Source organism: Pempheris klunzingeri, chromosome 20, assembly GCF_042242105.1.
Source record: "Pempheris klunzingeri isolate RE-2024b chromosome 20, fPemKlu1.hap1, whole genome shotgun sequence".
Classification (NCBI taxonomy): Eukaryota; Metazoa; Chordata; class Actinopteri; order Acropomatiformes; family Pempheridae; genus Pempheris; species Pempheris klunzingeri.
In genome coordinates this window covers 17,989,899-18,013,664 of record NC_092031.1, presented here as the reverse complement: position 1 = coordinate 18,013,664, position 23,766 = coordinate 17,989,899, and the positions used below count along the sequence as shown (strand labels likewise).

The window sequence follows — 23,766 nt, the reverse complement described above, 5'->3', positions numbered from 1 at the left end:
ATGTGCCAATGTTCAACTTAAGTTACATTTTCGGTTGAACTAAGTTTTGTCAGTGAGATTTTGCCAAACTGGGCGCCAGCTTACTGTCAGCGGCTTTACCACTAATGTTGTCTCAGCCAATTATTCTCCGTGTTACCCACTTATAGTAGATCTATAACCTTCTGTGACAGAACAGCTGTGGAAAAGAATCCCTGCAGGTGTTTTAGATTTCATCCTGGACGTCTGGAAGTGTGGCAAGTTTATGTTGGAGCTCACTTGTGTACCAAGGGTACAGTGTGAAAGAAGGCAGAGAAGGTGCATTCATGAGTTTTGAGTTATGTGACCGTGACAACACACAAGATCAAGTCACTGAAATGGGAAGAGCACAGGAGTCCTCTAAAGAGCTCTGTTCAGACTTAAAGTACACAGTATGTTACACCATGGATAAACAGTTTGGACAGTGTGTCAGAGCTGCCCACACTGTCCAAATTGTTTTAGCCTGATTTGAGTGTGAGAGGATGGGAACAGGATATGTATATATGTGTTAGTCAGCATTACTGGGGGAAGTTGCTAGATTTCCTACCCTTGGAGTCTCTTTCATGACAGAGAAAGACATGAGAAAGTTGTATGACTCATGATCAAGACAATTCAAATGTTGCTTTGTAATGTTGCAGCACATTGCATTACCAAACCCAATCAGCTTCTACCAATGAGTAACAGAGTCCCACGGGAACACGTCCCTGTTATGCTTAGTTCACGTCAGAGATTTCTGTCTGCGCTCCTCTCAGTGGTTTGAGGAGGGCGGGGAGAAAAGTGAAAGAGCTGACTGTCACCTCCGTCCATACACCGATCAGAGTGCGATTACAGCTGTGGGCTTGTTGCCAGGCCGCTGTCAGTCAAATCTGATCACAACACACCCACACATTCCTGGTGAAGGGGTTGAAATAAGAAATGACACTTAAAGGGACATTCCAACCATTTTAAGCATAAAGTTCATGTGAGTGCTGCTCAGCCAGTCAAACGTTTGTAAAATTCCACCCAAATGTTGTGCAAATTATTAGATAATAGGCAAAAGAAAATACTCATTTATGCACATTTCCATCCACTACTCTCACCAAGAGGGGGGGGGGGGGACATGATTGACAGCCACTACTGATCTGTGATTGAGTCACGCAGGTGGATCGGAGGGACCACAAACACTGGGGCTCCAGCTGTCTGGCTCCAATGGCCAGGATAGCAGCGCCTGTTTTAGCTTCATTTTTGCACAGTGAAGCAGAGGCACAGGTGCATTTTGATATAGTTAATGGTCAAACCTCAGATGTTGGAAAATATTCCTGTTTTTTTCACGTGTTGCATCTCAGTGGACTTTTAAGTCACACACTTCATGTATGTCATGATGTCATCATCATGTTTTTTTGGGGGATTTTCTTTGCCACCTCCCCCAAGTGTAAAAACGTAATTTTTTCTTTAAAAAGCGGTTGGATAGAAACCCGCTGTGTGGCTCAGGAGGAGCTTTCTACAGTTTGGAATGGATTAGGTTTGACTTTGAAATTGGAACTTTTTTAGCTGGTTGTGGGCTTTCAGAGAGGGTTGGCACTTAGGATGCAGGGAAGGTCTAATGAAAGATGCTGGTTTATGGAAACTGTAGAATCGAGTGTGTTGTTTTTTGCAATATTAATTTGCTGATTTGATTACCCCTTTAACTTTAACTCAGATTACTGTTTATCCAGTCCTGAATGTTTAATATTACGGGGAAGTCCTTTTAAACCATCAGAGGCTTTATCCTGCCACCTGAGTGGACTCTGGCCATTCTCTTTAAGCAGTGATTATCTTCACAAACTGATGTAACTGTGTTTATTCAGTCAGGTGCAGGTGTTAAATCCCCATGGCTCTGGAACCATCCTGTGATAATAACTCGGCGCTATGCGACCGTCCCACAGAGCGATGAGACTCACTGGGGAGCAAAGTGCCAGCCCTGAAGATTAGCTGCTCCATCTCAGAGCTGATTTGTGCCAGACTCCCTGTTCTTCCATTGTAAGGTTTTCACTAACCTGCCTGTCTGAGTCTCTGCTGGCTGCCGGTTATCGTGAAGCGCCTCACCCTTTTCATCTCACCCCTTGAAGCTTCAGGTTTCAGGTTTCAAGTGTGCCGATAACTGCCTGGAAAGCCTGTGAAATGGAATAAAGGCCATACATTCTGCATTTAGCAAAAGCTACAGTGCCTTTAGAGCAGCTTCTCTCTTCTTGTCCATGATAATAATCAATAAAATGATGGTAATGTCCACTGCCTTTACAAAACTACTAGTTGCTGTTTAATAGCTTCCTTGTGATATACCTCTCATGGTCAGCTTTTGACTCTTGAGGCTTGCACGTGTTGTGTTTGAGTTTCATATATTTCATCTATTTCATTATGTGCAGTCTTTGTATCCGTGTGCGTCAACCTTTTTAGGGCACAGCTTTGATAAGTACCAATGTAGAAAACGGCCTCCAGACCAGATAGCGGATTCCAAACAGGGAGTGAGTTTATGCAAGAGCCACATTCTTTCATAGCAACCAAGGAGGAACCAAATCACCATTTATCATCTTCTTTCATCCGTGAAAAGAATTTCCTTTTTTGACTTTCAAACACAAAAAATTGAATATCAGGTAACTGTCATGTGCTCACATGAACGGTCTGTTTGAAAGGTGAGCCATCTCAGCAGAAACTAATTCAACCTTATTTACATTCAGTTCCTTTGTCACCAAGATAAAAACTCCTGGTCTGGTTTGGTCAGTCATTAAACATGCTATTTGCTCACAGCCTTTTCCCCAGTGTGCTCTGAAGATATCCGAATGCTTTTAAATTTGACATTTGCTTTTTGGACCTCTGTTTCACGTCGAGTGAGATAGGGAAGTGTGCTACGGGCTGTATGAACACATATTGTGCTGTTTGCATAAGGAAAGGAGAAATGTTGGAATGAAGGACAAATAAGTTGTTGTGCTCTGCACACATTTGCAATGCAAACACAGCAGAGGCCCTTTCTTGTAATGTGCATATGTATTAGCAAAGGCCAGAGATAACAGTGAGCATGAGGATGTTCTGTTTGGCTGTGTGGACGTTCAGTGTTGATAGTTCAGTGTCAGAGTTGATATGTTTGATTTGTAGATACATTTTTTTCATTGTGTTGGTGCTTTGATTGGTTTGCCTGGGATGCCATGGATGCCACTTTAAAGGAATAGTAAACATAATTTTGAGAAATATGTTCATTTGCTTTCTTGCTGAGCGTTGGATAATTGGTGTTTTTGTTTTGTTTAAATTTTTTGGTGCATTTTGTGCCCCTATGTTATAGAGACAGTCGTGAGATGACAGTAAAGACGCACAGATAGATGGGGAATTACTTGCAGACAGTCCCTGGCTCGACTCAGACCATGTGGGCTGTGGTTCATGAGCCAAGATGGAGAAAAGCCGCAAAGTGTTGTTGGAGCCACAAAAGTTTAGCATTTTTAATCAGCGATCCCTTTCATTTAACTGCGCACATGGAGAAATCATGCGATTATGTCAGCTTAGCTGAAGTCAGAAGCTAATGTTTTGTTTAGTTGTTTTGTAATTTGAGGTATGTTGTGTTATTTCTGCAAAATGTCCTTGTGGTATTTCAGCTGTCCTAGTTTTAATCAACTCCAGAAGCAGTATTTTAGAGATTTTATTATTGCTCCCTGTGATTTTAGTGATGTATTTTCCATTTGCACTCCTACATCACTTTAAATGGTTATGGCCGCAGGTTTGCTGCAACAGAAAAAGCCTGTTGAATGAAGGTATGTTTAGGTCTGATCTGAGTGGTCCGTTCAGTGACTCTAGAGCCAGAATGCATACATTCCTCCACATGTTTTGGATGTATGGTAGGCACTGCGAAATGTGAGGTTCAAAGATCACAAGATCAACTGAGTTCGAGGCCTGTTGCTTGTGGTTTGTTAAATCTTAAAGCTGTTAAGAAGACTAATGAAACCCCCATTTCAACAAGCTGCCTGTGTGCACGGGGGGTTCAGGAGCCGAAAGGAGCACTCTACGGCTGCCCTCCACACGCACCAGCATGAGAAATTACCCGCCACCTCCTTACCGCTGCTGCACTTTCACACACACTTAGCCATACACACATGCTTCAGCAGATGGGTGTGGTGATGTATGGAGAGTGGCTGGAGGCGGGCAGCTGTGTTTATCTTGGTTCCATCTGTGGGTGGGCCTTCGACTGTGTTTGTCCAGGGGGGGAACGATAACCACCATGTCAGGGCTGTGACTCACAATGATTAATGTTTACTTCACCTTTCTTCTCCGGATGTCCCCTGCATCGCTCTCTTATTGTTCTTTGACAGTAACATAAATCAGTCACTCTGTTTTTGTACAGTGTTGCTGAAAAGTGTAACACTGACAGATTATTGCTGTGGAGCTCATCTTGCAGTAGTTTCTTAACCTCTAACTGGCCTGTGACCACGTTTTCAGGTTCCTGTGTGCTTTGCTTCCATTTCCAAGAATGTGGAAGTAACAGAGGTAGCCTAAACTGATTAAGGGCAGTAGTGCGGGCACACAACTGACTCTGCACTTCCCTCTGTCCCTTCAGTGTGGTTTGATTTAAAGGGTGTACTACAATAAAACATATTCTTCACTAATCTTATCCTGCAGTGGGGAAAAAATGAGCTGAAAATTGAGCCCTGCACCTTCATCTCTCTGTGGTTCTGCCATCAGCTGTCCTCAAGTGCAGCGCCGAGAGAGAGTAGTGGTCGAGGAAGTAAAGTGTCTAAAGAAAGAGACACACAGCTTCGCAGTTAAAGTTTCAGAACTGTTACCTTTTCTTCTCGCATGAGTTTGCAGGCCTGGTATATCCTGTCCTCAGGAACAGTCCACAGACCACAGTTCTTAGTGGACAAACCTTCGATGATGATCGCCATGAGAATGGTGGATATCATGTTCTGTTGTCACCGTTAAAGGAAAATGAGGATGTAAAGGCCCTGTAACTGTGACAGAGATGTTGCACCATATAGATTTGTAAAAGACAAAGTCTCAGAGGATGTTTGAACTGTATGTAGCATATGTATTATGTACATATGTGACTTGATGGCATTTTGGCCCAGCTGCAGTAAGTCTTCCATCAGATTCATTCAGAAGGACCACACAGTATCATAGCTGTGAAGCTCTGTATGCACTTCAGATTCCACACATGAAATGGATTTGTATGTGTGTGTGTGCTATTTCATCCAAAGGGCTACTGCTGCTGCCTTTGAGTTCATGTTGAATAGATATTTTATGGTTGGAGAATAATGTGACCTCTAACTTGTTCTCAAAGGTTTCTTGTAAGTGTTGACAGATTTCAATCCAAGGAAAACGTCTTGTCTGATGAAGTTGTGCGGGTGTGTGTGTGTGTGTGTGTGTGTGTGTGTGTGTGTTTTGGGCGGTGGAGGTGCAGTGACGCATGTGTGTCAGAGTCTTGGTTTCTCTGTCTGGGCTAAGAAATGCGGATCTGCAAGCTGAAGTGGTGTTCCCCATGTCGTGTATCTCTACAGGTTGCCAATCAGACGCTCCACACAGATCGGCCTGACCTCCCAGAGTGTTTCCAGCTCTCTGTCCTGTCATGGCTGCCGTGCATCTACCTTTGGGCTGTGTGCCCCATCTACCTCTTCTATCTCAAGAGGAACAACAGAGGCTACATCATGATGTCCATTATGAACAGATTCAAAACGGTGAGACATGTTTTGTCACTGTGTAATGAATGATGATTAAGTGATAGTAAGTTTTAGTAATTATTACGATGCCACAGTTATGCGTAATTTACAATTGAGGCAGCCTTGCAGGGAAACATGCAAGAAATTGAGACGTCCCAGTCTGAAGCTTCTCTCATGTCAAAGGCCACGGTGCTCCTTTTGGGTTATTCAACAGATGATTTAACAATAATTTTGCAATTTTGCTATTTCTGCCACACCTTCATAGTGTCTGTTATACACTGTTGGCAAGGCATACAGTACGTCACCCATTGTTATAAAGAAGAGGGAAGGTGGTAGAGAGCAAAAATAGGAATAGGCTGGGGAGAGGGCTGCAGGGCTGGGAAGTGTCATCTAGTGTGATCCAAGTCTCAGTGAGAGCGAGACAGTCCAGAGATCACACGGAGACGTAGGCAGAGATGAGATCAGGCCACAGTTCCACAGGCTCCCTCTAACAACAAGGTGTTGGGTGTGTGTGGAGTGGGTGGGGTAGGTTAGATTACAGAGGGTATAATGATTTCATGGGCAGGTGGTCTGTGGTAAGTTGCAGTACCAAAATTGGTATTGGGAGTTTGGTTAGCACTGATTCATGCTCAATATTAATTTTGATTTCTCTGCTGAGTCTACTATAATTATAGTAAAATAAATCGATCTCATATTTCTTGTTTTTGGTCATTACACCTTCAACCAAATAAGTACACAAGTCTGAGCAATCACCAAGCATATATTTACTGATCTCTTGGTAAAATGAATATTCATTTCACTGGGATTTCATGTAGGTTTTCCACGTAATCTTTAATTTTGAATTCTTAAATCTTTGGGTCTCTAAACTAAAAAGTTTGGTCCTGACCTGCTCTGTATGAAAAGAGCAAATAATGTTTGTTATGAATTTGGCGCTGTATAAATAAAGATTGATTGATTTCATATTAAATGCAAATGGACATAACTACACAAAGCAACACTGAGCACAGGACGGACCAAAAACACTCCACCCCACCTTCCAGTGTTTAGGTGGGGCGCCGGCCAGCTGATCATCTCTCTTGCCTCTGTTTTTAGAGTATTAAATGTCTGTGTTTTCTTCGTTCTCTCTGTCTGCTTTCAGGTCTTTGGCTTTTTGCTATGGATTGTGTGCTGGACTGATCTCTTCTACACATTCCACGAGCTGCGGCAGGGGCTCACCCAGCCGCCCATCTACTTTGTCACCCCGCTGGTTCTCGGCATGACCATGGTGAGGAAACGTCCAAAAGCTGAGGACTTTGTGTTTCTGATTCAAGCAACATTGGTGCAGTATGCAGATTCTATCTTGGAATGATACAACTAGCTGGAGTGAACTGGGGCGCTAATTGTGGAATCAACAATCTTTCCAGCTGTGGCCCCCTGAGACATTTTTTCTCAAAGGGAAGCAAATCCATTTGGTGTTTTGTTATGACGTTAAGTCCTGACGGTGTTGTACAAATGCACCAATCACATTTACTCATAAATGCTGCTGCAGCCTGAACCTTTAGGTCAACTAACATAGAGAGACAGAATTCAAATAAATATCTGAAAATGTGCAAGGGAAATCAGACAAATATAAAAAAATTTAAAAACAGCAAAATTCAGCTCAAAATTAAACCAAGTTTGGAGAAAATCAGCAAAAGAAAATGTGGATTAATTCTTGTTTGCCTCCACTACAGCTATGTGAGTATTGGGAGTTTGGCTCGTCAAGATGCATAGTTGGTGGTTCTAATGCTCCACTTGGGTGCCATCAAACCGTTTCACTAATACATCAATGTTTCTACATCAGCCGAGCATTTTTGTGTGTTTTTGTCATGTGTTGTTTTTCGAATTTCCAGTGAAGACAGGTGGACCGGACTTGTCCGGTTGTCACGCCAAAAAGCATTCTTGGCTTTCCCTGGAGCTTATAACAAGTACAGCTTGTTTAGCCAGTTGTAGGCATTCAAGTGTTTGACAAATTTGTGGAAAACATCTGTACTGTTTACCTAACCAGATATATTGTTCGTAGAAATATTTTGCTATGTTTCTCTTACACAGGAACGTGACATTTCTTCTCCTCCTGAGTGTTTTACCCACCCTGTTGTTATTGTTGGCATATGATTACTATCAGGAGTTAGAAATTAATGTTAGTGCATTCTTAGGGCCCTTTTACACTGGCTGTTAAGTCTAAATCAAACAGTTGATCAACATTTCAACCAGGCGGTCCTAAGATCAGTTCAAGCCAAACCGGCTTGGTTTGTGTGCAGTCACAACACAGTCTGTACTTCCACTGGAAGAAAATTATCTTACTACAACATCAGCAGCGTCTTTCTTTTTAGAAAGAACATGGGAGACATACCCCGCCAAAAACTACTCAAGTCTAAACACAGACTTGAGAGGCTGCAGTAGTTGCCAAATTGAAAGCTAGAAAGGAAGCGCTACAATGAAGAGGTCACACAGCAGCAGCAGCAGCAGTGATAAAGGTTTTGAGACGATAGGGTGTGTCTTAAACCGCAATGACAACACGAGTATTTCAATCAAAGTCTTTGAGGCCTCCCGGAACTTTTTCTTGGTTTATGACAAATACCTGCAAAACTAATGATATTCCCATCAGCCTCAGCTGTACTTAGGGTTGGGGTTAGGTCAGGGTGCTCAGGGCTAATTAGTAATAATTGCATGCTAATACACTAAACTGAGATTGTGGATCTGGTAAACATTATACCTGCTAAAAAACATTGCATAGCATTGCCATTGTAAGCATGTTGGCATGCTGACATTAGCATTGAGCTTAAAACACTGCTGTGTTAAATGTAGCTGTAGCCTCATATCGTGTGTCCTAAATCCGTGCTACATATTGAACTTCTGTACAGTATGCACTTCACATTGATCATCATACTTTACTGTGTCAGCAGGCAGTATACAAAAAAATCAGCATACTTTGTCATTTTATACCAGGGATTCCCAAAGCTTTGATGACTTTGGGCCAGTTTATGACTGAGGACAGCACAGGAAAAATACACACATTAAGTAATATCTGATAATGTATGTAAGTATTGAAATGGACCGCAGATGATTCGAATATAATGCATGCATTTCATGTCATGTTCTGATGGCACTTTGAGAATCACCTTCTTCCATTAACAGGAAGTGAAACATTATGTACAGCATCTGATGCTAACTGTGAAGTGTCATTGTCAATTAAACTTTACAAAGATCCGGATGAGCTTTCAGGGGCTGTCTCACACCCATCCACAATTTTTACATTTTTTTCCAGCTGCGACCGTCTCCTTTGGGGCAGCTCATTCAAACAGAGACAGGCCGGTGTTGTTGGTGACCGTGTAAACTAGCAGAATAGCAATAACATATTAACTATTGCATTCAGAGCACTATACTAGAGGAGAGACTGTCCTGAGGGTTATATTAGGTTACAGAAAACTCCTGGTGCGGCCCTTCTGCAGCGTTAGAACAGTCAGCATGAAAGACTGACCCAGTCAGACTGTGGTTTACCTTGCATGCCCTCAGTAATCTAACTCAGTCCCTCACCCCCCCATTCCCTTTTCCTCTCTCCGTGTATTATCCCCCTCCCTCCTCTCTCAGCTGCTGGCCACCTTTCTGATCCAGTTTGAGAGGTTACGCGGGGTTCAGTCCTCAGGGGTCCTCTTCATCTTCTGGTTCCTGTCTGTGCTGTGTGCCATCGTGCCTTTCCGCTCCAAGATCCTACAGGCCTCCAATCAGGTGAGAACACGCCTCTGCCCTCAGATGCCTTTCACATGTCTGCCATCATTTTCTCTGCCCGGTGCCCTTTCATCTTCCCCCCACATCATCTCCCTCGGATTTGTGTGCCCAGTTTTTTTTCGTCTCCTCACCTACTTCTACTTCATGTTATCTTTGCTCTTGTTCATCTAACCCATTTTCTTTATTCCTCTGCCTCTTATCCTTTGGCAGTGTTCTTGTCGTTTGAGAATATTTCATCAGTCAGAATTGCCTCAATCCCTCCCCCCTCTTGTTGTCTCAGCGGTTGGTTTGGAGCTTACAGTGAGCGGATGTTTCGAGTGGGTCAGCCCAGGACGCCACTAAGCAGAGAGGGAATAGTGGGCCTGTTGTTCCTTGCATACTTATTTCACCTCTAGTGCTGCACAGCTCATGGAGAGAGCTGCAGCCCACAGCAAACACACCCTGCAGGCAACAAGATAAGACAGTGAATGTAGAAAGCCTGGAGACTCACAGAAGCACACAGGACAATAAGGAAATTGATCATAATATACCCGTGGGGACTGATTCACCACAGTTGTTGATAAAAAACACTGACCTAGGTGACTACTTGGCAAGGTGCTGAGAATTCTGGCATCCAGGACTGTAGAGCTCTAATCTACTGGGATTACAAGACTACTAAATAAATCCCCTTTTCTTTTGGGAGCAAAGTGTTTGGTGACCTTTTAAAGATTTCTACTACAAAGGCTGCTAAGTATTGTTTTTTAAAGCAGTGTTGTTTACAGCAGAAGCAGGCGGCTGTTTACAGTGGAGGGGCCACTGGCCCCCCAATTTACGCCCCTGGCCCGCGGCCATTTTTAAGTTACAGATCACTGTATCTCAGTTTCAGTAAATCATTCCTGTCCCCTGATCCTGCACATTCAAGATAACATTCTGCCTTTCGTGTGTTAATGTGCAATGACAAATAAAGAATCTATCTATTCAGCCTGTGACAACTAACTACTAACAACTACTACTACACCAGGTAACAATGACCACTACATACTACCTAGCTAAAGAATTTAGTTAAGGAGAAGGCACATTCATTTTTCACTTGGATATCCCTATCCATGCGAGGATGGTATGGCATATAAGTCTCATCGCAACATGGGCTCTAGTTTTTGTCTGTGATGTGTAAGTAACTGTTTGTCGTGCACATTTGTGTGGGTGGAATGTCTTGACAGTTCATAGCAGACTGCACCTAGTGCAATTATAATTATAGCCTGCCTATAATTATATAGATTGTATTTATTTCAGTTTTGTTGATTGCTTTTTGTGGCTGCCCAGACAGTCAAGCCGGTCAGAGTGTGAGGAAGGTAGACGGCTAACCAAGCAGCCATGTGTTGAGGTCAGCCCAGGCTACTGCAGACCTTTGCTGCTATAATCACGTTGATCCAGAAAATCAGCCCATGCACAAATATGGGTTAAAAAAAGTAAAGTGATTCTGAGCTGAAAGTGACGCCTCTATTCATAATCGCGTTCAGCTGATGTAGGTGTTTGTGTGCAGTGGAAGAAGGAAGAAAAGTGAGCGACTTCCCCGTGTTTGCACGCATGAAGACATCTGGATTATTGTCAATGCACAGAATATAGATTCATGGTTCCCAGAGGAAGAACCTCACTGACTTCTCCCCTCTGTGATTACCTGACTTTTCACCCAGCACCACCATGACATTGACATTTGTGGTTAAGTGAAATATTTTCACAATTATTGAATCTATTGCCGTGACATTTGGCTCAGATAGTCATGTTCCCCACTGGAGGATCTTTTTAGAATGTCGGGGATCCTCTGGCTTTTCATAGAGTGGCATCATCAGGTCTAAATTTGAGTCTGTACAAAACGTTGGTTTACAACTGACTTAAAACTCATGACATTCCTATCACACTTAGCTGGACTTGTTTAGTTCCAATTAGCAAATGTTAGCATGCTAATAGGATAAACTCACATGCTGACTATAGTTTACATAACCAGTCAAGCATTAGCATGTCAGTGTTGCCACTGTGAGCATGTGTGCATACTGACTTCAGCATTTAGTAGTACGGCCTCATAGTGCTGCTGGCATGGCTGGAGACTCTTACTTTTCTTAACTGCTACTATTCGTGCCGCCATGCATGTCTTTTTTTTAATGCGTCTTCCCTTCACTTTCAAAAAAAAAAAAGTCAGTTCAACTTATCTTTTCAAAAGCACTTGTATGGGAAAAACTCTCATACATGATTCCCATATTGAATTTGCCAGCAAACACAGTGCTTGACAGGAAATGCTTCCAACTATATGTCCGAACTCACAGCTTTGTGTGTCTCATATCCCCGCTTGACATTTCAGAACGAGGTGACGGACAAGCTGCGATTCACCACATTCTACTTCTACTTCGGCCTGGTGGTCTGCGAGCTGATCCTCTGCTGCTTCAACGAGAAGCCGCCTCTCTTCTCCAACATTGTCACAGACCCCGTGAGTCGCACATCCTGCTGAAGTGTCCACTCAGACACTCAGAAGCCGTGAAGCGTGTGCATGCGTTTATGTGTGACTGCATGTGAGGACATCTTGTATTCCTGCTGACGGTGTATATTCCAGTGGTCTGAGTGTGTGGTCGGTGGGTGCTCCATGCTTTTTAAAGCAGGTCACACACACACACACGCACACAGAGCGCAGTCGTTACTGGCTGTCCTTGTTTAACCTCCGTGGCCTATTTTCTTTGCACATTTTCAATCTCTTCTCAGAATCCCTGTCCTGAAAGCACTGCAGGTTTTCTCTCCAGCGTGACGTTTTGGTGGTTCACAAGGTGGGTTCACACTGCTCTGCCTTTATAGCCAGTGTCCATAGACCTACACTTTGTTATGTATACATTGTTGTGTATAGAGTCAAATTGTTTGATATTAAATAAATAAAATGCATACAAATCAGTGATAATATGCTTTATTTTTAAAATGTTTATTACAAAATGGCCTTTATTTATGTCAACTTTAACAAAGTGACAAGTTTTGACTGTTTGACTGCTATTTATTTATAATGTCATAACGAAGTGAAAAATGACTTTTGAAAATTACACATTTTCAAATAAAACCTCTGTAATTCAATACAAATTTATTCACATCTAACTTTGTAAATGTAAAAATAAGTGATAGAATCACATTTTATGAATTGGAGGTTGAGTTTGAATGATTTAGATTTAAAGTGTTTCACAAGCTATTGTGATCAATATCTTCTACACAGTCTATTTGTGTGATTATTTTATTCATCATTATTATTTCATTTAATGTCCTTTTTATTTATTCAGTATTGAATTGAGCTCCCTGCAGTATCTGCTAGTGTAAATGACAAAGGAAGGGGTTATGTAACATTTGTCAACATTAACATACGGAATAATTGGAAATAGTATGCCATGGTAATTATTATGAACAGGTGAGACCATGTTTGGTGGTCACTGTCTCACACCAGCTCCTCTGTCATTATCTGGTTTTGTTTTTTCTGGTGGAAGTACAGCATCTTATTCCTTGCCTTCCTGTAAACCAATCCCCCCCATGCCAGAAAGTGCATCAAGCCAATTTCCGGTGAAATCCAATCCACTAGTACATAATGATGATTAGCAAATCCAAGAAACTCAATTAAGTGTCTTTGTGGAGAACATTCTCAGCGAGTTGTCTCTGAGATAAAGGATTTTTGCTAAAGGAATCATGTTTTGTCCAGAGCATGAAACACATAACAGGGGACACGAGAATACACACTGACAAAGATTCAAAAAGCAGGTAATGGTAATGTCTCCTGTAATAACACCACGTCAAATTAAACTGCTGTTTCTCTCTCTCAGAATGGCCATCAAAGGCTACAAAATGCCCCTGCAGGTTAAGGACCTGTGGTCGCTGAACCAGCGCGACAGCTCCAAGGTGATGGTGCCCAAACTCCTGAAAGAGTGGGAGAAGGAGCAGGCCAAAGCCAAGAGGTGTGTTCATAAAAGAGGAGGGAGGAATGTATTATCATTTTCTTAAATGTACAGCGCAAGCTAAATGTTTCCAGTTTATCTGTGTCATATATAAGAGCTTTACTTGGTGTCACAGTATATGAAAACAGTGGCCATGTGGCCATATACAAAGATAGGAGGTTATGGGGAGAAATTAGGTTAAAGCAGGAAACCGGAGAACTGCTGTAACTTGTATCTTGGTGGATACTGCAGCTGGTCAATAATCACATTTATCTGCTACCATATTGTTGAGCTAAGGCTGGCTTATTGTAAGTGTGTTACTGACATATGATTCTGCAGCTAGAAGTGCCTGGTTGGAGCATTTATACTGATGCAGTGTAGTGGGAGAACAGGGCCTGTAGTAGGGACTGTTTTTCTTTCTTCTTTTCTTCTTTACTCTACGAACAATTGTGCATTTATATAAAGTCAGCTGTTCTGCAGCTGCAGAAAGACATTTGTACTTATTTAGTTTTAATTTTAATGAGATTTTGGATGAAATGATCTGGAATACAGCCAAGGGTAATTATGTTTCCTTTCTTCTCTCCACAATCCCGCCACAGTGACGCGTTCACTGTCTGTCACTGTCAGTCTTTGTTAGCCCGAAGCTCATAGCTTTCTACTGAAGATATATATCTTTTGAAAAACAAGGTGATAATTTAATATCAACGACACTGTTTCATTTTGTCGACAAAGGCCCAGTAATACCCTAAACCAGCTGGCCACTGTAGATCATAACAAAAATTACTCAAACAGGAGGAAATAGTGCATTTATTGGGAACTAATTTTAGCGGTGGATGAACACATATTGGTGCTCCAGTGAGTGTTTCTGGCAGCAAGATGGTTTATGTGGGGTTGAGTCAATAAACTACAGTGCCCTGTTTTCATCTTAATGAAGGGACATGTCACCCAGTGCAACACTGTGGCTCACAGATGTGTTTTAGTAGCTTTTGGACAACATTGTAGCTCTATAGAAAAGGGGAATAAGATGTATCAGACTTTGGATACACACACAATACTTGTTAGTACAGAGGGATCAACTATTTGCTGACTTATAACCAATAAGAAAATCCTTAAGTGAATTGAAGTGCATCCATTAGGTGAAAGATGGACAAGAAATCTGGTTTCACCTGCAGAATTTGAGCTGTGTTGACCACCTTTCTCTTTTAAATGACTGTTAGACATCAGGTAATGCAGAAAGTGGACAATAGCAAGGTTACTTGAGTGCATGCAGACCTACTGAATGAGATCAATCCTAGTATCCTGATGTGTGCAGGAATATAGATTTTTTGGATAACTACTGAATGAGTCTTTCTTTTTTCCAAAGTCCAAATCTTAGTGAGCTGCCCCTCCTGCTACTTCTGAGGCAGGCCAAAGAGGGAGAGGATGTTGTCTTACAGGGCAGGGCTCTTTGTGTTTGCCGTGTGTGTGTGTGTGTGTGTGTGTGTGTGTGTGTGTGTGTGTGTGTGTGTGTGTGTGTGTGTGTGTGTGTGTGTGTGTGTGTGTGTGTGTGTGTGTGTGTGTGTGCACGAGTAAAACAATGAGCATTTCTGTAGCAAAGCAAAACACACACACACACACACACACACACACACACACACACCCACTGTAAACAGATCATGTCATCACATCTGCACACATCAGTAACATCGTATGAAATGTTTGCCTTCTTCTGTAGCTCTGCTGCTCTGATATATTCTGCGTGGTTGTTGAGTCATTTTTATTTGTAATGTCAGAGCTTTGAAGGATTAACCAACCCCCCCCCTGAACTGCCCTGTATAAAGTGCTAAAACTAATTACTTTTCTCTGCAATATTTGCATTCCACAGTACCAAGTGTGTTCAGCTACAGACTGGAGAAATTGGCCTAGTTGCTTGGTCACTGAGAGCACGATTTCAGCCACAGCAAAAAGAGAATTTTGTGCACAAACACCCGACAAGCCTGGTGAACTCTGACCTTCGGGCCGCTTCCTCAATCTGCAGCAGTTTCATTGTGCTCTCTCACTGAGAGCGACTTGTAAAATGATATGGGAAAGCACGATTAGGCCTTTTCCTTTGTGGCCTGGAAACCTGTTAAGCTTAATTCCATCGCAGTTGTCCAGTTGAGCTGCAGTCGACAATTAGTTCACTGCTGGAATCCGAAGCCTGCGCTTTAAGCTGCTATTACAAGTGATTTTTTTTTTTTTTTGTAGTTTGCAAAACATTCCTTTGACTGAAAGCTTTTAATGCTTTACTTACATTATGACTCGCTGCCTGAGATGTTTCTGAACAAATGAACGGCAAATTAGCAGTTAGGTCTAACAGGATGAGAGAGACACTGCAACATGTAATCATTATTAGTATTCCTACTTGTACTACTGAAGTGATCCAGTTTTGAAAACGGGGTTCGTCATGAAAATGTATGAAATTAAAGTATGAAATTAGTTTCATGTGTTATAATTTAGACTGAAAACAATTTGGGGAGTAATCAATAATGAAATCAGTTCTAGTGTAAATGGAAAACTTAAAGCCAGTTTAGTATTTTGGCCGCTTCCTGACTGAATTGCTGCTTAGCCAGGATAGATTCTGAACAGTTTGAGTGCATCTCATGTTGTTGTTACGTAGATGATACTCAGCTGTTCCTCTCCTGTCTGCTGTTTGGTTTTGTTAATTGTTACATTAAAAAAAGATGCGTTCTACGGTAGAAGAGAAGTGTGTCAGAGAAGTGAAGTCCATTGGCTCATTGTAGTTTGACTAATCTGTACACAGTAAAAATACAGAGGTTTTTGACAAATGGCAGATGCTTTTAAAGCTGTGCATTGTAGGGGAAACATACAGAGAAACTATTGGACAGTGCTTGCTGTGTGTGCAAGTACAAACTCCGATTACAAATTGTTTTAATTGACATGTCACACAACTGTTACTCTCTCCATCTCTTTCCTATCCCAAACCTCCCAAACTCTAGTGAACAGAATCTGTCCAGCCAGGCCGTGTACTCCAAGCCCCCGCCGTCGACCACCAACCACATCGGAGGGGCAGGGGGAGGTGAAAGCAGCCCGGAGGAAGTAGAGGTGTTGCTGTCCAATCAGAAATCGGCTCCCCGCAAGCCGTCTTTCCTGCGTGCCCTCATCAAAGCGTTTGGACCCTACTTTCTGATTGGCTCGGCCTTCAAGCTCCTGCAGGATATGATCACCTTTGTCAACCCTCAGCTCCTCAGGTAAGAGGAAATGTTATTACTACCGCGTGCTTTCATGAACACACCGTATTTGCAAGTTATATTCAAATACTAACAAACTACCATTGTTCTAGTACTCCAGATATTATTTTCAGAATGTCTTTTTGCATGATATGCTTGTGTTTTTGCATCCAAACACAGTGGCTGTCTTTATTTGGAATGCATACTATTTATGATGCAGAGTCATTATGTAAATACCGCATGTTTTCTTTAAGCTGCTAACAGTGGAAATGTAGTGACAGCAGCTATTCTCTGAAAGCCTTATCTATCATAAGGCCATCAAGCCATCTATGATGCCTTATCTCTGTACAGAGATAAGGTATCATAGCTGGCAGACCACATAGTTTTCCTTGTTTTTCATGTGGTTGAATAAAGCTGATTAACAGGGATACCTGCTGTGCCATAGGAAAACGGACACATTTTGTGTTATTTTAATTTCAAATAATGTGACGTCTTACCTATGTAATATTAATACACTCTTTGCCGGGATGACATTGTGAAAGCTCTGTCTAATGCAGTACTGCTTCTGCTCTATTCAAAAGATGGAGCTCATGATTTGCTATACTGCTTTATATTTGATTAATCTGAGTCATTTCAGTTTCGTGTCATGAACATAATTTGATCTAATCTTACACAAACATCAGGAAGTAAAAACAAGGAAAGAGAAACAGAAGCTTTATGACCCTGCAGTAATGTAATGACAGTCAGTAGTACTAACTGTTTTGTTTTATCACTTTTCCAGTCAAGGTGATCCATTTATACCATTTTCTGGAAAAGATCCCCCTTTTATTTGTCCTCCTATCACATATCCATCCCTTGCATCCATTCTATAAAACAAGGAGGCTCCCTCTTATACCAGTTTTTAGTTAGTTACAGACAGTAAGGAGAATTTTAAATCTACAGGTTGTGTAGCTCACAGGTCTTTGAAATTGGCATTTATCGCTTGGACAGTCCTTATCTCTCTGATGCATCCACACCTTAGTCACGCAGTCACCATCACGCCATAACGCCGTGAGAACTATATCTGTGAACGAACATTACACACGCACACACATTTTTACATTTGAACTATTTAACTTTACATCAAATAATGTATTTATTCACCTATTGCATGAAGTTATTGAATCAGTTATGAATTATGTACCATGAACATAAAGAATTTATGCAGCAGCACTTACAGGTTGTATCATCTCCCAGAGTCCGTTGACGTTTTATTAATATGCATTTTAAACCGTAAATACTTGTTAGTAGAGCAAAAGTCAAACCTCTGCAACAGCACATTACACCTCTGACTAATGTCTGTGTTGTGAACATGTTGTTGCACGCTGAATGAAATATACACCATGTTTGAATCAGCATGATTCTAACGAGCCACGGATGAGTTCACTGTAAGGTTTTGGGAGGGCATGTAAATGCAGGTGCTGACCTGCAGGCAACAAGGCCGCTAATGTCGCAGCTAATGTGAGAAATTCTGAATAATTCATCTGAGACTACTCTGCATTGTCTAGTTAGTGCATGACTTTAATTTTTAAAGTGGTTTTAGGGGTCAGCAGAGTACAGAGTACAGATAACCTGTGTCTCATAGTCAGAATTTATATTTTATGACCTTAAAGTTTATGGTAGTTTATAGAAAGGCCATGAAAAGAGACTAGAAAAGGTGTCGTGTGGGTTGTACTTCTTGTGCCTGGCTTGAGCCTCGCTGCAGTGCTCTGCAGGTTAAAACCAGGCGGGTGCACAAGGTGTTGGTTTAGTAGAAGCATGGAAAGTAGACGCATGTCAAAGGAGAAAAGGGATTACAGAATCACTCCATTTCTTCGCTCTCACAGGATGCTGATCTCGTTCACAAAACAGAAGAATGTTCCCGATTGGTGGGGCTACTCACTGGCCTTCCTCATGTTCTTCACAGCCGTCCTGCAGACTCTCATCCTCCACCATCACTTTCAGTACTGCTTTGTCACCGGCATGAATGTACGCACAGCTGTCATAGGAGCCATCTACAGGAAGGTATGCTCCAAGGTCTCCCATGTTGTCAGACTGCGGTTTTACCAAGCACGTGCACACGTGCAAAAATAGAAGACTTCATATAGCACATTTCAATCTAGAGGAGATACAATGTGCGGCACAGAAAGGAACTTTATCACATTGTCCAGTTGCTATTTTTCCCCGATCATTGTTCTGCAGGCGCTGGTGATAACCAACGCTGCTAAACGTTCATCGACGGTTGGAGAGGTAGTCAACCTGATGTCTGTGGACGCTCAGAGGTTTATGGACCTCACCACCTTCCTCAACATGCTGTGGTCTGCTCCTCTACAGATTATGCTGGCACTATATTTCCTCTGGCAGGTACGTGCAAGAATTAAAGGAACTGATGACTAGGCATTTCACGCATATTGTGTGTAAATCTTTGTATCTATTTTGAATAATATCTGCATTGATTTACTGACTCTGCTGTATTTGAACAGAACCTCGGTCCATCTGTGCTGGCTGGGGTGGCTGTCATGATCATGCTGATCCCTTTTAATGCGGTCATTGCCATGAAGACCCGAGCCTACCAGGTAACAGTCAAACTAGGCCTTTATTTCTTTGCAAAGTGAACTGTCATTCAAGCCAGTATGTATATGTAATTTTACATTATTTAAAATTGTTCAATGGAGATTCCACTTCAAATAAGACACCTTTGTCCACGTTTCCCTATTTTTGGTGTCTGTTAATCACATATGATAAACGGTCTGTCTTCATCCTCCTCTTCCTCTCTCCCAGGTGGAGCAGATGCAGTACAAGGACTCTCGTATCAAGCTGATGAACGAGATCCTGAACGGCATCAAAGTCCTAAAGCTGTACGCCTGGGAGAATTCCTTCAAAGACAAGGTCCTGGCCATTCGGCAGAAGGAGCTCAATGTGCTGCGCAAGACAGCCTACCTGGGAGCGCTGTCCACCATGGCCTGGACCAGTGCCCCTTTCCTGGTAGGCTATGGCTTTGTCCTGAGAGACTTTGCTCAGTGAAAATGATTGGTCAGGATTTAAGCATTTGGTAAATGTGCTGATCAGCTTTGGCCATTTTTGTGGCAGGTGAGTGTGAACCCAGACAATCCAAACAGGTTGCATGAATGTCTGCAGAAATGTCTTCCCATTTGGTATTTTCTGAAGATGGTGAACGACAACAGTGTTGTTGTGGAAGTATTTTAAGTCTTGTTGCCCCCAGGCAGCCTTCATTAGCCGATAAGTCATGTTTTACAGCTGTAAATACAATTCGGCTGTTCAGATAGCCTAGTTTGTGGTCAAATATTACTAAGGGGCTTTATTAGAAAACTGTTTTAGAAATCTGGTGACAATGGACTCTTTTGTTTAGCAGCTGTAGGTGAAAGAGAATATTCGGGTCCATTTTGCACTTGAGATATTGATACCATAATAATAATTCTCTAAAGGCTGCTTGCTTGTCTATTAACAACACTCAAATGTTAAACAAATATCAGAATGTCATATCTTGGCATCATGTAGGGATGCTTTTCTGTGGTTTGTAGTAATGAAGAGAGGAGTCCAAGATTCATTCAAGAAGTTTATGTAGGTTCACAAGCTCGGAGTCTAACATCACAGGCATAGATGAGACTAAGGAATACAGGGTAAAGCGACCACATATATAGGATTCTACAAGCAATATCTGGTTTCAGGTACATGAGGGGATGCCCCAAGATGGACTTGATCTTTCCTTAGACCAACCAGTTGTCCAGACAAAGCGGAGTCGGTGAAGTAGAATGCTGACTTGAGAGTAACATATATACCATTTATGACATAAGTTCCTGCAGCATCATGTTACATGAGAAAAACACATCATGAACACAAAGAATCTCCAGGTGAAGATTTCCCCCCCCTAATTCACAGTGGATTTGATTATAATGAATAGTAATTATAACCACTAATAAATAAATAGATAAAAATGTCATGTCTGACTGGCATACAGTTGGCGTTAATGGTCAAACTTTGTTCCTCACGTCAGTGACAGCTACACATAATGTTACCAGTTTTACAAAATACCTTCTGGTACAGCTCTTAGTGGAGCACTGGTCATCCTTTTGCACACAGCAGTGACAACATTCAGTAGTAATATGTCAGTAAGGATAGCCATATGCCAGTAAAACAGCACGGACGTACCACTACTCCAAGCGGCGTGCCACATCGGTCAACCTATCATCAGCCATTTTTTCGATCTGTGTGCCAGATGTGATTTTTTATATACAATGCTTGCAGAGAGGAGAGTCAGTGTTGATCTGTTGTGGCTGGAAGGTTCGGACAGGTTGGGTTTGGTAAGATCGGCATGGATTATCTGTTAAGGGCATCATTCACCTATCACCCCAAAGTCTTATAAGTGTGCTCACCGCATAATGTGGATCATTTACGACAGCATTTGAAAGCAGCGTCAGCTTTTCTCAGGTGCACGGCAGACCACATAAAGAACATTTAGGATATAATTGTCTCTTGGATTGCTCTGCACAACTTTCAGGCTAATGTGCCTCTAGATGATCAGCTGTGCAGAAAGGATGGTTAATCATTTGACAGTAAGTCTTTTCTTGTCCTGACCTACTGTGACACCACCAGAGAAAGGTCTGTAATCAGTAATTGTACAGGAAAGCTGGACTAGCTCAAGTGCAGATGCCATAGCAACATAACAACATTACACACTTTTCACATCAGCTGACTGTCTGTTTGCTGACCCAAATCGTAAACTTCAAAAAGCATGACGGATCCAGGAGGTCTGTTAGTTTTGTGTTAAGCAAAGCAGAGAAATGTCAAGCAAATAATATGGGAGCAATGTCTGTTCTTCCTTATTCGGGCTGCCGTCTTCATCAATTATCTGCACCAGGTGTCATAAGTCACATGACAGCATTTAATTAAGCCATCAGCTGATTGATGTCATGGTCGTTTGTGTTTTGTCTCTTTACCAGCCTGTATACACCAGTGGTTGTACTCTCTGTGCACTCCATTATGTGGTGACTGTGACCAGCTGTTGATAATGAGGTCACTGCTGAGTCACTGGTCGACTCAGATTAATGTGCGAGTGTGTGCAGCATCACAACCGTGACTGCTGTACGTCTCTACGGTAAACTGATGGACCTCGATGTCTCAGCGGCCTGTTTGCCTCTGTGTTTCCAGGTTGCCTTGACAACGTTTGCTGTGTATGTGACCGTGGATGAGAACAACGTCCTGGATGCGGAGAAGGCCTTTGTGTCGCTCTCACTGTTTAACATCCTCAGGTTTCCTCTCAACATGCTTCCCCAAGTCATCAGCAGTATCGTGCAGGTTGGATCGCTTTTTTCTTTTTCATCTTCCTTTTTCCCAAAGATTATTTTTCGCCTTTATTGGACAGTGAAGTGAATCAAAGCGGCAACGTTGTAGTAACGTGGCATGCACTGTAACCATGCAGTCACTTGGGTGCCCCTTTACTTCCTTTGCTGCATGTGTTTGTTAACACATGTCACTCAGCGCCTTTGTGTTTATTGTGTGCTGCAGGCCAGCGTCTCACTGAAGCGAATCCAGAGTTTCCTGAGTCATGATGAGCTGGACCCACATTCAGTAGACAGAAAGAACACGGCCACAGGTAAAATGAAGCACTGCTCCTCCTTTGATTAAACTGTTTTGGTTGTCTGATTTTATTTTATTTTTTTGCTTCAAACAGACTTTAATAAGATTTTACAAAATGTGCATTGTCATCATTCCATTGTGTCAACTCAATAGGCTGTGGAAGTACAAGGGTTTAGTGCAAAGTCACTTTCCCACTTGTACCTTTCACCCAGTAACTCTTTTGGATGTCTTGTCAGACCAAATCATCGTGTACTGAGAACAAATACATGCTGTTGACGTTTTGTTGCTCAACAGATTTTTCAGTGGCAGTTGTCAACGGAAAATTCACCTGGGCTAAAGAAGATCCTCCTGCTCTGCACAAGTATGCCATTAAAAGGCCTGTTACTCTGTGTTTGCGTTTGTCATAAGTTTATGTTGTTAAGCCTGAGGCTGCTGTTAAAACGCACGTTGTCTGTGTGTTCGTAGTATCAACGTGATTGTGCCCCAAGGCTCCCTGCTGGCCGTGGTGGGGCACGTCGGCTGTGGGAAGTCCTCCCTAATCTCTGCGCTGCTGGGTGAAATGGAGAAACTGGAGGGAGAGGTCTCCGTTCGGGTACGTCTTCGTATGTAGTTGTTTCCAGCAGGAACAGGCCACTGTGTAACCCTAACCCTAAGCCGTTCACCACCAAACGGCACACAGACAGAGGGAGCGACTCGCTGGCCAACACAGCCCAGCATTTAGCAGCTAAAGGGACTGATATTTTTCTCAAAAGTTTGCTTGTTTGGCTGTGTGACAAAACAAATCAGTGAATGCAGTTTTCATGTTCCTAATGCATTCAGAAGCATCAGACCGTCTGTCCGATGGTATCACCATACTGAATCTCCTATTTAAACAAACTGGATATGCAGAAAGGAATGAAAAAGAAACATTATACCAAGTCTAAGATAAAATGCTAAAGTCTGTGCTAAATGCTAAAAAATTAAAGATCTTTACAAAAAAAATCACTGTAGAAACTAACACATGACTAGTGCACAGGTGCTCGAGGTGTAAAGACCCATTATAATTTCACTTAAAATGATAATGATAGTTAATCTTCGACATTGACTTCTTTATGAATAACTTTGCAGACAGTATTTTAGGAATAATTTGTAAGTCTATGAGTGTATTTCCAAATACATTTGTTACATGTAAATACAGCTGACTCCGGTTGTTTTGTCATTAAAATAAACTATAGGGATGAATTGAAAAAGGTCTGCAAACTGTATAACATTAGAACTAAGATGATGTCAACTGTCAGATCTATAACTGGAGGTGGTGTAAAGAGATGATCGTGGGCCTGTCTCTTCAGGGCTCAGTGGCTTGCGTACCTCAACAGGCGTGGATACAGAATGCCACCCTGCGGGAGAACATCCTGTTTGGGAGGCCCTACAATGAGCAGAAGTACTGCTGTGTTCTGGACGCTTGTGCCTTAACTCCTGACCTGGAAGTGCTGCCTGGGGGAGACATGACTGAGATAGGAGAGAAGGTACTGTCTTTTATTGAGTAAACACTTTTTTGTCCCTGTTTCTAGGTGTCAGCTTTAGTTCTGGTTTCCTTTCAGCAATTCCTCATTTGAT

The 23,766-nt window shown here is 42.2% G+C and overlaps 1 protein-coding gene across 3 annotated transcripts in view; it reads left to right on the top strand.

Annotated features, from left to right (window-relative positions):
- The window catches only part of abcc3 (ATP-binding cassette, sub-family C (CFTR/MRP), member 3), a 106,104-nt gene that overhangs the window by 67,621 nt on the left and 14,717 nt on the right, over positions 1-23,766 (top strand). For all 3 annotated transcript variants that reach the window (XM_070851750.1, XM_070851749.1, XM_070851752.1), the window contains 16 exons: positions 5,511-5,687; positions 6,808-6,933; positions 9,279-9,416; positions 11,752-11,877; positions 12,147-12,208; positions 13,235-13,366; positions 16,324-16,575; positions 18,420-18,597; positions 18,775-18,936; positions 19,056-19,148; positions 19,354-19,557; positions 21,742-21,888; positions 22,099-22,186; positions 22,465-22,531; positions 22,636-22,762; positions 23,499-23,675. In XM_070851750.1, coding sequence (XP_070707851.1) covers positions 5,511-5,687; positions 6,808-6,933; positions 9,279-9,416; positions 11,752-11,877; positions 12,147-12,208; positions 13,235-13,366; positions 16,324-16,575; positions 18,420-18,597; positions 18,775-18,936; positions 19,056-19,148; positions 19,354-19,557; positions 21,742-21,888; positions 22,099-22,186; positions 22,465-22,531; positions 22,636-22,762; positions 23,499-23,675 — 2,256 coding nt within the window. The remainder of the gene's footprint in view (positions 1-5,510; positions 5,688-6,807; positions 6,934-9,278; positions 9,417-11,751; positions 11,878-12,146; positions 12,209-13,234; positions 13,367-16,323; positions 16,576-18,419; positions 18,598-18,774; positions 18,937-19,055; positions 19,149-19,353; positions 19,558-21,741; positions 21,889-22,098; positions 22,187-22,464; positions 22,532-22,635; positions 22,763-23,498; positions 23,676-23,766) is intronic.